Source organism: Coloeus monedula (genome assembly GCF_965178545.1).
Source record: "Coloeus monedula genome assembly, chromosome: 9".
Classification (NCBI taxonomy): domain Eukaryota; kingdom Metazoa; phylum Chordata; class Aves; order Passeriformes; family Corvidae; genus Coloeus; species Coloeus monedula.
In genome coordinates, this window is record NC_138789.1 from 4,244,575 (window position 1) to 4,257,163 (window position 12,589).

Here is a 12,589-nt window from a genome sequence, read left to right on the forward strand (position 1 = left end):
AAAGATCATCTCATTCCAACCCCCTACCACGGGCAGGGACCTCTTCTGGTGCCTTAGGAGGCATCACTTCCACTTGCTATAATACATCTACCCTGGTCTGGAACACTTCCAGGGATGGGGCACTGTGCTGCTGTCCTGCTGCCCCGTGGTAAATAAAAATATTATGTGCTCCACAGTTCATTTTTGTCAGCTGAGCAATCTCAGCACTGCACTTCTCCTGCACCTTTAGGAACAGTGACACCTAATCCAAGCAGAGGTGAGACAGAGAGAAGGGAATAATCTGCTCCTGGAGTTCATTTTACTCAATGTCAGGGCTGCATGCAGATATCTGCATGCTTGAGCTCCTCAGAACACACCATCCAAAATGTAAACAAGATGAAAAGAAAACCCAGCAGGTCAGAATTATCCCATTTGCTTTATAAAACAGACAATGGGCAGTTACCCACCATTCTTTTTCCAGGTGAGACTGGGTGGTGGGATGCCACTGGACTCACAGATCAGACTAATCAAGCTCCCTTCAGTGACTGTCAGCTGAGAGCTGCCATCCGAGCCAGAAATACTTGGTGACACTGCAAAGAAAAGCCAAATAAGTGCAGCCTTTGAAACAACACATTATCAGCCAGCAGTAAACCCCAAATGACCCTCACGCAAAATCTCCCCCATTCAGCTCTGAAGCACTTGCAAGGATTGTTTCCTCAATGCTAACCAGGCCCTGGGTAGGAAACAATACACTTGGGAATAACTGCATCCATCCTTCTGGGCTTGGAGGGCTGCTGCATGCACAGGCTTTATTTTGGGCTGCCTTTGAATGGACTTCACCGCACAAAGCTGGTTTGGGGAACTTCGTCAACTGCCTCCAACTCTAAGAGCCTGCCTCATTCATGGCCTCAGCTAATAAACCCACAGGGATCATCATCATCATCAGTGACTTTAAAAATTCAGCCTACATTTTTCCTTTGAATTTTTCCGGCATCAGCACACTGGCTGCCATATCCAAGGCTATGGATCCCACCCCTCTGATCACCCTCCCACAACAGAGGGATCTTTGTTTTACAGCTCTGTGACTCTACACCAGCTGCAGACAAAAGGGACCAGTATTTTACTCTGATTCTTAAAGCCTTAAAGCACTTTGGTTCAATCCCTAGGGAAGGGCTAATTGCCTATTAGGAATCAGGGAACCATTTCCATCAGATGAAAATAGCATAGGTAGGGAGCAAAAAAAAGCAGAGGAGAATGTAGGTTGAACCTGGCAAATAAAACCTCCCTGGTGGACAACTTACACAGCACATTTTTAATGCATGTGACAGTAGCCAGCTTCTCCTTCTGACACCTCCAGCTCTACAGCAGCAACTAGATGTGTGGGGTTTGAAACAACACTGCCAAGAGCCTTACGGTACTGTCTGATTTACTCTTGATTTGCCCTGCTTCCAGTCAGGACAAGCCTGTGCCATTCTCTTAATTTAGCTCATGGGCTGGCTCCTGGATCCACACTTAGCTCTCAGGATCTCACCAACCCTCAGAAGGATACATTTCCTGGATTTAAAACTTTGAAATATGGCAAGGAGGACTTTGGGTGCTGGGGCGTAAATGAAAACTGTAATTCCAAACAATTATCCACAGATGGCTTTCACAGGCAGCCTGTGGTTTCTATCAAGCTTATCCCATCAAAGCTGCTAACTAGCAAAGAATTATGCCTCCACTCAAATCCTACTGGAATGGTCTTACTGCACAAAGGAACAAATCCAAATCCCTCCAGCAAAGGTCCTGTGCAAATATCTGGGAGGGAGAGAGGAGAGCAGAGCAGAGGCTGACCTGCACAGTATTTGCCTCAGCATGGGAAAATGGCATGGTACTGCAACACCCACCTCTGACTTAAATGCCATGAACGGGTCTTTTAATAATGACAGACTTGAAACCTGTACTAAAAAAATGTAATTTCAGTGTCACAAACCCTGGTAGGTAATTCTAGTCTTGAGACTCCAAAGCAGGAAATGGATTTATAATAGCGAAACAAGGACATTTCAATTTGTATATGGGAAGAAAATGATGGTGCAGAAAACCCCTTAAAAGCGATTATTAAAATAATGTCCTAAGCCACGTTCATTATAGAGCCACAGAAAAAAATTATTAAAGCTGTTTTTATGATTCAGCAACAACAAGTTTGTAGAGCAAATAAAGCTAGGTAAGGCAGCTTTTTTAAATCTTAATTTTCAATGCTTCAGCATTTAAGTAAGTGGAAAGTTGGAATGCTACTTTAAATGGCATTAAAGCTATGGATCCAAACCCAGATATTTATCACAGATTCATACATCACAGAATGGTGTGGGCTGGAAGGGACCTTAAAGACCATCTCATTCCAACCCTCTGCCATGAGCAGGGATGCCACTCTGTAGTTATAGCTCTAATTACTCTCATTCCTGCAAGCCCAACATAGGCCTGTGGAATAACTGGTGTTAATTTAGAACTAAATTAAAACAATCTGAAAAATGTGTGCACTGTCTTGGGCCTGTTCAAGTACAGCAAATACAACAACATCTCCCTGCACGAATACCTCAGCAACCAAGTGTTGATGAACTACAGAGTATTTCAGTGTCTCACATCATAATTCAGCTCTGAGCTTCATTCCCCTTCCTGGAATAAGCTTAATAAATCTTACCCCAAATATTGACATTATAGTTCTTCTCAGTTTTCCCAGCAACATTTGTCGCTTCACAAGTGTAGCGTCCAGTGTCCTGCACTTGAGCTCCTTCAATCTGGGGACAAAAGGAAAACCTGAGTTTCTTCTTCCTACATAATTATTCATGAAACATGCAGGGAGAGGGGGCTCAGGTTTCAATTTTATTTTTACATATGTCTCTCTGAATATTAATAATAGAGCATGCATCCAGCAAGCTCTGTACCCATACAGCTGGGGTTCTCCGACATTTCTCCCTCCTCGCCCACTACTCTCTGCTGCCCTAATACCTCAAAGTGGCTACCTGAAAACAGAAGCTAGACAAGATTAGAGAATGAAAACAGGTATTTATTTTAAGGGCCTTCAAAGGTACACCCTGGGCAGTCAAAAGCCTCCAAGGGGCTCCACCCAAGATGGATGCTGGGTCATAGGTTTTTCACACTTTTATAAATTTGGTCCATTTGCATATCAGGGTTAATTCTCCAATTATAATTTCAGGTAGTGATGTAATTACCCCAAGTTTGCTCCTCCTGTCAGAGGCTTTAGTTCACATATTTTGGGGCCTGGGACAACAAGGTGTCCTTGAGTTCAGGCCCAGAGAGGGTTTGGTATGTCGAACCAGGATGAGAGAACAGTAGCAAACAGGCTGTATGGAGTTTCAGAGTTATACACTAAGCAGTATAGGATTTGAAAAATATAGAAGTTAAAACCTAAGGCATCAGCCCCAGAGAGCCCAATGCTGTCCCACCTCCACGGAGGGGGTAACTCCTCAGGAAGGAACCCCAGCATGCCATGCCTGCCCAGTTTACCTTCAGCACACTCCCATCTCCAGAGATGCTCAGGCCTGGCTTCTCCAGCAAGGGCCGCCCGTCCCTGAGCCAGGTGAGGCGGGGCGGGGGCACAGCGCTGCCGTGGCACCGCAGCTCCAGCGCCTGGCCCAGCAGCACCGACACGTTCTGCTCCTCACCCACGATGTCAGGGGGAACTGCACCAACGCAATCACACACTTGGGTTACCTTGGAAAAGCCTCTGAGACCGTCGAGTCCAACCATTCCCCAGCACTGTCCCCAGGGGCAACACCCACAGGTCTTAAATCCCTCCAGGAATGGGGACTCCACCTCTGCCCTGGGCAGCTGTGCCAGTGCCTGACCACCCTTCCTACAGAGAAATTTTCCTAATATCCAACCTGAACCTCCCCCAGAACAACCTGAGGCTGTTTCCTCTTGTCCTATTGCTCAAACTAAGGGACCTTTCGGCACTGAAGACTTCCCAGAGCAAACATAATGTGGAGTTAAGGGACTTCACTTAGCAAAGATAAAATGACACTTTACATCTTTCTGACACACAACTTCAGTCTTCTTTATACCACAAAAACCACAATAATAATTTTTGTTACTTATCTTCCACACAAAATACACCCTAGTGAGGTATCAGCTACAGAGAAATCATAAGGATAAGCCAAGACGAGCAAAAAACTCCCTTGAAACGTAGCTAGAAAGGTAAATGCCCAGTATATAAAAATGGAGGAATGCATTCCTGCTAAAAAGAAAAAGAGCTGCTAAGTCAAAAAGCTCACGAGATAATAATCAGCCCTAGAAGCCGAAAATGTCTTAAGCTGTTCCAGACAGTGCCAAGAAGGATACTTGGCTTTAAGAAAAACTCTGACTTACAGAGAATTTGTCCAGAGATGGCCAAATACAGCTGAGAGAATGAGAACTTACACAGTTGGCAAGTGAGTCAATGGGTTAATGACTTAATCAACAAATCATAATCTACAATTAGCTCATGTATCAGGCTTGTGTGGGACCTACTAATTACTGCAGTTGTTGGCACTGAGCACTGTATTTACATTTGTCCTGCAGTTCAGTGATAACCTCATTATACACTATTACTTCCAAATCAGACAGTAGAAAAATCTGCTCTTGGAAGGAAAGTTTTCTGTGTAGAAATAAAAAAACCCAAGACTGGACACTTCAATTGAAACCTATTAGCTGTTCTTGAACAGTGTCAGGATTTAAGGAGACACATTTTTTCTGCCTGTTTTTAAATTTTGTGTTTCCACAATCAGAAGAACAAAAGTAACTGAAAAGGCAACTGAGAACCAAACCTTGGAACACAGCAAGTCAGCAATTTTCCATGGGGGAAGTGTTCATGGCTGGAGTCAAAAAGAACATGGAGGAAATACTGCCCCCCAAGAAGTTGACCAGGATCAAATATAAGAACCTTTGTTGTCACATTTCCTTTGCCCTTTAGTTTTGGAAACCATTACCCCAGACACTGAGGGTCTGAGTGCACAGAACCTTGGGGTGAGAAGGGAGGCAGTGGGACTGTCTGTGAGAAAAGGGACACTGGGTTAATCACATATGGGAGACCAGAACACATCCCAAAGTGGCACTCAGGGGACAGCAAGACAGCTCTTGAGGTGGCTTGAAAAGACCAGGAACAATCAAGCTTTGTGTTTCTTGCCCAGGAAGTACAGAGCAGAGCTGCTGATTTCACAGTTTGGAAATAATTTAGGGAAAAGCCTGGTCCCTGTGGATAAGAAATATAGTAAGTGGAAAAAAAAAAAAAAATTGTTTATCTTTTTTTCTTTCTAGAACTCACAAAGGCCCAGATTCTTTATGAGTATTGTGGAACTGAAAATTGGAAGCTGATCCATTCCTGCAGAAAGCAAATTCATTTCCAAAGACTTTTCCACCAATTACTCTTCCTCTCGGCTAAATGAATTGAAATGTGCTCAAAAGGAAACTGAGTTTACGACACAGAGACGGACATTAAAGCATTTATTTCTGAAGGAACTGGGTTTAAAATTAATCTAATTATGCTCATAGTAACTGTAAGTAACCAAGCTTGTTCCAACTCCTGGCTCAGTGCAGATTTCCAACCAACCCAGGTCCAACTGTACTCCAAGTTATTTTTCTCCTGTGGCTTCTTAATTAGATTGCCCTTATGAGGCAAGTCTGAAGAGCAGTATTACTTTGTGGTGACAGTCTCACTCAAGCTGGTCCTGCAGCTGAGCTCAACCCTGGCCAGCTTCTAATACAACACTAATTTTAAACATACACAACTCCTAACTAACTCTCTTCATTTCCTTCAGCTAAAATGGACAGAGATTACAAAAAATAAAAGAGGAATAATAAATATATCTATGTCACATTATACAGACATACACACCCGTCCCCAAACTCCAAAGGAGACCCTGACATTCCTTGCTCTAGAAATAAAATATTCCAACTTATGTTAACCCAGGCTCACTTGCCACAGCAGAGTAGATTTCTGAACTGCCCCTTTCAGATGCAAAAGACACCAGGACTTCAGTCAGGGGTACCCTAACCAAGGGAGGCAATTCTGAAAGCCAAACTCAGGAACAAATAACCTGGCCAGCTGTCCCTGCTCAGAACCCATCCCGACTCCTAACTTTTCTTGCAAGGTTTTCCACTTGGGATTGCCATAATGCTGGAAACTGGCAGAGTCCAACCAGTGACCTACTGAAAGCAGAAGCAAAACCCAAAGGTGCCTCAATTCCAAATGCCTCTCTACACATCTGGTACCGTAACATTTCTAAAACAAACGACAGATTATTTTTCATCCTCATTTCACATACTGTTCATCCTCAGCAGAGCTGGATGGGGAACTCCCAGTGATTTCTTCCAGTGCAGTAAAGACAACAGAGCACTGGCCCCAAGAATATCTCTCACCTGGCAGATCTACGTGGTTTTACACAAACTCATATTTTCTTTTATCATTTATAAATGAGCATTTATGCATTAAACTTATGAATTCAGTTACAGTTACATTTCAGTTGTTGCAGTTACACTTCTTCAAGGATACATAGAAGGACACACCTACATGCTTTAGTAAATGAGGGTAGATATGCACATATATATACATATATATATATACACACGCATATATATATAAATATATATATGTATTTTAACTTCCATACACAAAGCCCTCCTCCTCACCTGGCCTTCCGTTACAGGTTGGGACTGGTTTTACTCAGTGCTGCTCAGGGTCTGGGCCCAGTGTGTTAAATTAAAGCTCCAAGAACAGCTCTCAGGACCAAAACAAAGACATCTGTCACTCACCATAAACGCGGAGGTCGATGTCCCTCTGGCTCTCCCCCGCAGCGTTGACTGCCACACACGTGTATGTCCCCGTGTCACTGAGCTGGGCACTGGGCAGTGCCAGCACCCGGCCCCCGGACAGGACCTGCAACGGGAGCACAGCACCTTCAGACACACCCCAGTGTCAAACACAGGCAGGGGGAGCTCTTACGGTTCATTTCAAAGTGAAACGCTTGTTTCGCCACTGCTTTCCACCGTCCCCCTGCTCCCCGTGTTCTCTTCTAGTCCAGACTTGCAAAAGCAGAACTCTAACTTCATGCCAGTCCATAGGGAACTCCTGGCATTCTCAAGACTTCGCAGGATCTGGACGCCCCTCCCTCCCACCAGCTTCAAACATGCTGTCACACCTTTCATCTGTGCCCTGAGCTGTCCCTACAGAACACAAATTTCCTCTCTTTCCTTTCAGATAGTAAAATCAGCTTACAAAAACCAACCATGGCCTCTCATTTTACCTCTGAAATATCTCCTTACATCAGAGGTTGGTTTTCTTTTCTGAATTACTGTTGTATGTAATGAGCTCTCCAGATCACTTCAGCAGAGGAATTTGGTCCAATTTCCTCTTCTTCCCAGCAAGTGGAAAACATGTTGATGCAAACTTACTCAGTATGACATCAGCTGAAAGGACCACTTTATTTCAATGCATCTCTATCTTCCACTTCACACAGCAATTACTGGAGCTAAACTCACACAAATAACCCAGAGCAAAAGGCCTTATATTTTTATTATAAATCCTCCGACTTACTCTCTTCCATTAAACTGCATTGACTTAAAAGCCTCCTCCCACAACAGGGAACACCACAGATAGAGCAGACCTGACCATGGTACCTGGAGTCCGTTGTTGATGCTGTACACAGGGCTCCCATCCTTCAGCCATGTCAGGATAGGGGCAGGGATGCCTCTGGCTTCACACTCCAGCCTCACTGGATTATTGACCACCACTGTCACCATGTCACTGCTGCCAGAGATGGACGGAGGGACTGAAAATAAACACACAGAAAAAGGGCTGTAACAGCTACATAAGAGTATTAATCACAACGAAATTAAATAGGCTGCCTAGTTTTGGATGTTATTTCTCTTTTCTCATGTTACTCCTACTGAACTCTTGTCACATCTTTGCTCTCTGCCAGATCCTCCTCTTCCCTTGCACGAGCAGGCAGATAACTGCAGTGAAACTACTATGAGCAATGTATGTGGGACTGGGCTCACAGCCCAGAGGACAACTGTGAAACCCAGGAACCACACCATAAAACCAGAAAATATCCCCTCAAACTTTTCTACTATTCCATTTAGACTTTGTTAAAGGCTTTAGGAGTGGTGGGGATTAAAGGAGTTTACCATATAAACCACATAAAGCAAATCCATACACAGAGTGATAAATTGGCCTGGCACAGCATACAGAAACATTTATCAGATTAGACTGGAAAACATCTGCCTGTGTGATGACAAAAAACATTGTAATGGAACGTCTAAAACACTTACTCTAGGCACACAGTCTAGCAAAAGTTGTAGGGCTCAGATAGAAAGGGAGACAAGAATCATTAAAAAAGGAAGATGTTTCATGTACTAGGAGAATCAAAACTATTCTATTTGCTCCTACCACTAATAACTTTATCACTAAGTTTGGAAGTCAGTATCAGATGAAAACGTAATGCTTGAAGTCACTCCTGCAAAGAGATGAGAATGGTGTGAGCTACTCATACATATGCCCCTGTGTGAGGGGAGAAAACTTGCATAAATTCTGCACTCAAAATAAGATTCATTAATGAATTTAGCAACCTCTAAGAGCCTGTAACTCAGGTTGTGGCTGCCCCACCTCTGAAAGTGTCCAAGGCCAGGCTGGACGGGGCTTGGAGCATGCTGGCATAGTGGAAGGTGTCCCTGCCCACGGCAGGGGGTGGAACCGGATGGGCTTTAAGGTCCCTTCCAACCCAAACCATTCCATGATTCTGTGATTCTCCTCACTCTTACATCTATTTCAGTAATAGCAGTAAGGGCAGAAAAAAGGCACAGGATTTTATAATTTTATAATTTTTTCCCTACACACAGAGTTCCTCCTATTGCAGTGCAATGGCATTCATTGTTCTCAAATTCCTGAGAAAGCTACAGTGGGGAGAAAGAAGGGAAAAAAATGAGTATGCAATGAAATCCTATGAATATACTAAACTGGAATTCCACCTGCTTCCTTCAGTTGGCCTCCCTCGTTCCATTCAGTGTTAAGCCTGCACTATCAAGGATTGTTTTTAATGCCAAAAAGATCTGGTAACACTATTAACAACAGAAACTGGTGAATAAGACCAGTAGCTGACCAAGGCAGGTGCTCATGGAAATCTAGAGCAGCCATTCCATAAATGCAGCACAACTTTCAATACTTGGCATTTGAGCCTGCTCTCTATTAAGGAGTCATTGCTTCCACTGGTAAAGAGGGCAAAACCCTCAAGTTTTGTCTTCTCAAGCTCATAAACTCTAAGGACAGTGGATGATAAACCTGTGGATGATGAATTCCAGCAGCTCTCCACTGTCAGCCTGGAGAGACACGAGCTGAATGAAGCAGGTTCATGGACAGGAGGTTTGATTCAATTAGTTCCTTTGATGCAATTAGCTGTGGCTGCAACTGCACGTACTCTGTTCTAGAAGGGGAAGCTCTGTGTTTCAGTAAGAAAGTTTTAGCTCCCTAGAAAACTTTGGACGTGTTCACTGAAATTCCACCACCCCTAAAAAGACGCACATGTACTGAGGGGTTATGTTTCATTTAACTAGAATAATGACCTTTGCTCTGAGGATTTCATGGGAATTCATCACTGGGTGGGGTTAATTGCCTTTGACTGTGTCTTGTGCCATCAGTTTTTCCCATGACGGTCATTAAATCCATGGAAATGCACCGCCCAAGTCATTAATTAACATTAATAGGAACTATATACTCTGTGTGCATCTCAGCTGGGGACACTGTGCCAAATTTGGGCCACACTTTTGCATGGAAGACTCCCACAGAAAACCAGCTACATGCACATGCATGAATCAAAGATAAGAATTTAGATTATGGCCACATCCAAAAGCCACTGAAATCACTGGAAAAGCTCCAATTTGGCTTTTGCTCAGGTGTCTCATGTCAGCAAACACCCACACTTCCACTTCACCTTACTAGACACAGCACATTTTTCTTTAAAACTCCTGAATTATGAAAGAGAATTTGACCTGTGTTCTTTGTCTACTGTGAGCTTCAAAGTCACCTAAAACAAACCCCAGCAACTGCCAGGGCCCTCCAAATTGCTCCAATGATCCCTTAAACAAAATATCTCTTCCACAAATTCATTCTTCCTAGAAATGCCTTCCCTTGGCACATTTTCTGCATTCAAAACACCTATTCTAGTGTCACTGAGAAAACAAAAGAGTGAAGAGCATGGAGTGCCAGGACAAGGGGGAATGGCTTCCCACTGCCAGAGGGCAGGGTTACATGGGATATTGGAAAGGAATTCCTGGCTGTGAGGGTGGTGAAGGCCCTGAAATGGAATCCCCAGAGAATCTGTGATTGCCCCGTGATCCCTGGAAGTGTCCAAGGCCAGGCTGGATGGGGTTTGAAGCAACCTGGGATAGCAGAAGGTGTCCCTGCCCATGGCAGAGGGTGGCACTGGATGGGGTTTAAGGTCCCTTCCAACCCAAACCATCCTGGGATTCTGTGATCATGTGACAAGTGACACCAAGTCTGTTTAGCAGACTGGAAAAGGAGGAAAGCAAAGGTGGAGCTTGCAAGTGTTATTCCTAAAGTGTCACAATACAGGGCAAAAGGAAACAGCCTCAAGTCGTGCTGGAGGTGGGGAGGTTAATTTGGATATTAGGACAAATTTCTTCATGGATAGGGTAGTCAGACACTGGCACAGCTGCCCAGGGCAGTGGTGGAGTCCCCATCCCTGGAGGGATTTAAAAGCCATGTGGACGTGGCACTTGGGGACATGGGTCAGTGGTGGCCTTGGTGGCACTGGGGGAACGGTTGGACTCGATGCTCTCAGAGGTGTTTTCCCAAGCTCCAGGAGTGACAGTTCCATGGTTCAGTGACACTTTACTGTGCCATAAATCAAGTCCCTCCGGATGGGAGAGAATTTGCTGAAAGTCCTTGCAAGGAGTTTCAAAGATAAACTGAGACTTTTCCTTGAGTTTCAATGCTTCCAGATAGTTGTTTATTAAGTCTTATCAGAGGAACAGAGCCACTAGCGTGACCCAGGTACAGCATAGAGCACAGAAAAGCAGGAGTGAGCCCTCTCTATCAAGATTTACACAGCCTTTTAAAGATATTTTAACCAATAGTTACTAAAAATGTACATTATTTTCACTTTCCTACCAATTATTCAGTAACACGACTAAGAACTGTGGAATTCTCTATCCAATCATTCCAAACTACTTTTACTGCAGAATATGGAGTAGGAGAAGAAAGAGAAGAAGGTTTAGAGAACAACAACAATCCTCCATTTTGATATTTTTTACTCTTATTTACTTACTACAAAGAGAAGCCCAAAATATCTAAATTTTTCACCCTGTGACAATCTTACATAGTAGTCTATCACCTAATTCACACCACTGTATTTTCTAGTTCTTGTCTGACCGTTGGTAATTTTTTCCGAGGTTTGAGGCTAAAACAGTGTTGTTCAGGGGGGTAAGAACCCTTAAAAACAGGCAGAGAAATATTCTCAGCACTCTGGATTCCTACAGTTCAGCACTCACCATGGACCTGGAGGCTGTAGAGCAGCTCGGCGGTGCCCGCGGCGTTGGCAGCCAGGCACCTGTAGAGGCCGGAGTCGGCCACCTGTGCGCCCTCGATGTGCAGCACCTGCCCCCTGTCACCCAGCGCTCGCCCGTCCTTGGACCACGAGATGGCTGCGGGGGAGGAACGGGGACAAGTCACCAACAACCCCGACAAACACAGCAGCATGGAGCCATCACCCCGGCCACCTCAGCTTTCACACACAATGCCCACCTTTAACAGTCAATGGCAGTGTTAACCGTGATTAAGAATAATAAAATGCAACAGAAAATTAGGAAATTGGAAGATTTGTACAAAATACTGACTATGCTCCAGAATTCAACAGCAAATTGGACACTATCATCCACACCCCCCCTAGATATTTATGGAAAAGTGTTCTGAAATTGAAAAATTATCACGCAAAGCAAATTACAGGAAATTTACTTATCTTATACCAAGGTAAAGAGCAGCTGTTTAAAACCACACAAAAATATGAAGGTGTCCCTGCCCATGGCAGGGGGATGGAAGGAGATGAGCTTTGAGGTCCCTTCCAACCCAAACCATCCAGGGATTCTATAATATGTATCAAATTTTTTTACCTTTTACCCTAAATTGTCACTACATGAAACTGAACTACCTGGGACAAAGAATCAAAACATAAGCAACCAAATCAAAGTGCAACTGGCAGGTTACAAAATGAAAATAAAGAGCAGAAAACTGGTGTTACTGCAGAAGAAAATTTTATAGGAAGCTGACAACCAAGAAAATCTGTGGATTTTGCATCTCAGCCAAAAGATGGCACCATCCATCAGGAGAATGGGTCACTGAGGCTTTGCTGGCACCACTTCACTACTCAGATGAAACTACTACTCATGGAATGATTACCTGTAATACACAAGGGGTTTTGGGGAAAGACTCACAGCCACAAAGCGCTCTGGCCTGACTGACAGACAAGACTTGCACACAGCTTCTCTCTTTTCCAGTGGGATGCTGTGCTCTCACTTTCCTGACTAATGTTATATCTTGACAATAGGATGGGCCATCACATCATAC

General features: G+C 44.0%; 1 protein-coding gene across 1 annotated transcript in view; it reads right to left on the reverse strand.

Moving 5' to 3' along the window:
- The window catches only part of HMCN1 (hemicentin 1), a gene marked incomplete at both ends in the record, with an annotated part of 185,973 nt that overhangs the window by 64,197 nt on the left and 109,187 nt on the right, over positions 1–12,589 (reverse strand). The window contains 6 exons of the mRNA XM_082287593.1: positions 447–569; positions 2,657–2,753; positions 3,484–3,659; positions 6,766–6,889; positions 7,630–7,781; positions 11,518–11,670. Of these exons, the coding sequence (XP_082143719.1) occupies positions 447–569; positions 2,657–2,753; positions 3,484–3,659; positions 6,766–6,889; positions 7,630–7,781; positions 11,518–11,670 (825 nt within the window). The remainder of the gene's footprint in view (positions 1–446; positions 570–2,656; positions 2,754–3,483; positions 3,660–6,765; positions 6,890–7,629; positions 7,782–11,517; positions 11,671–12,589) is intronic.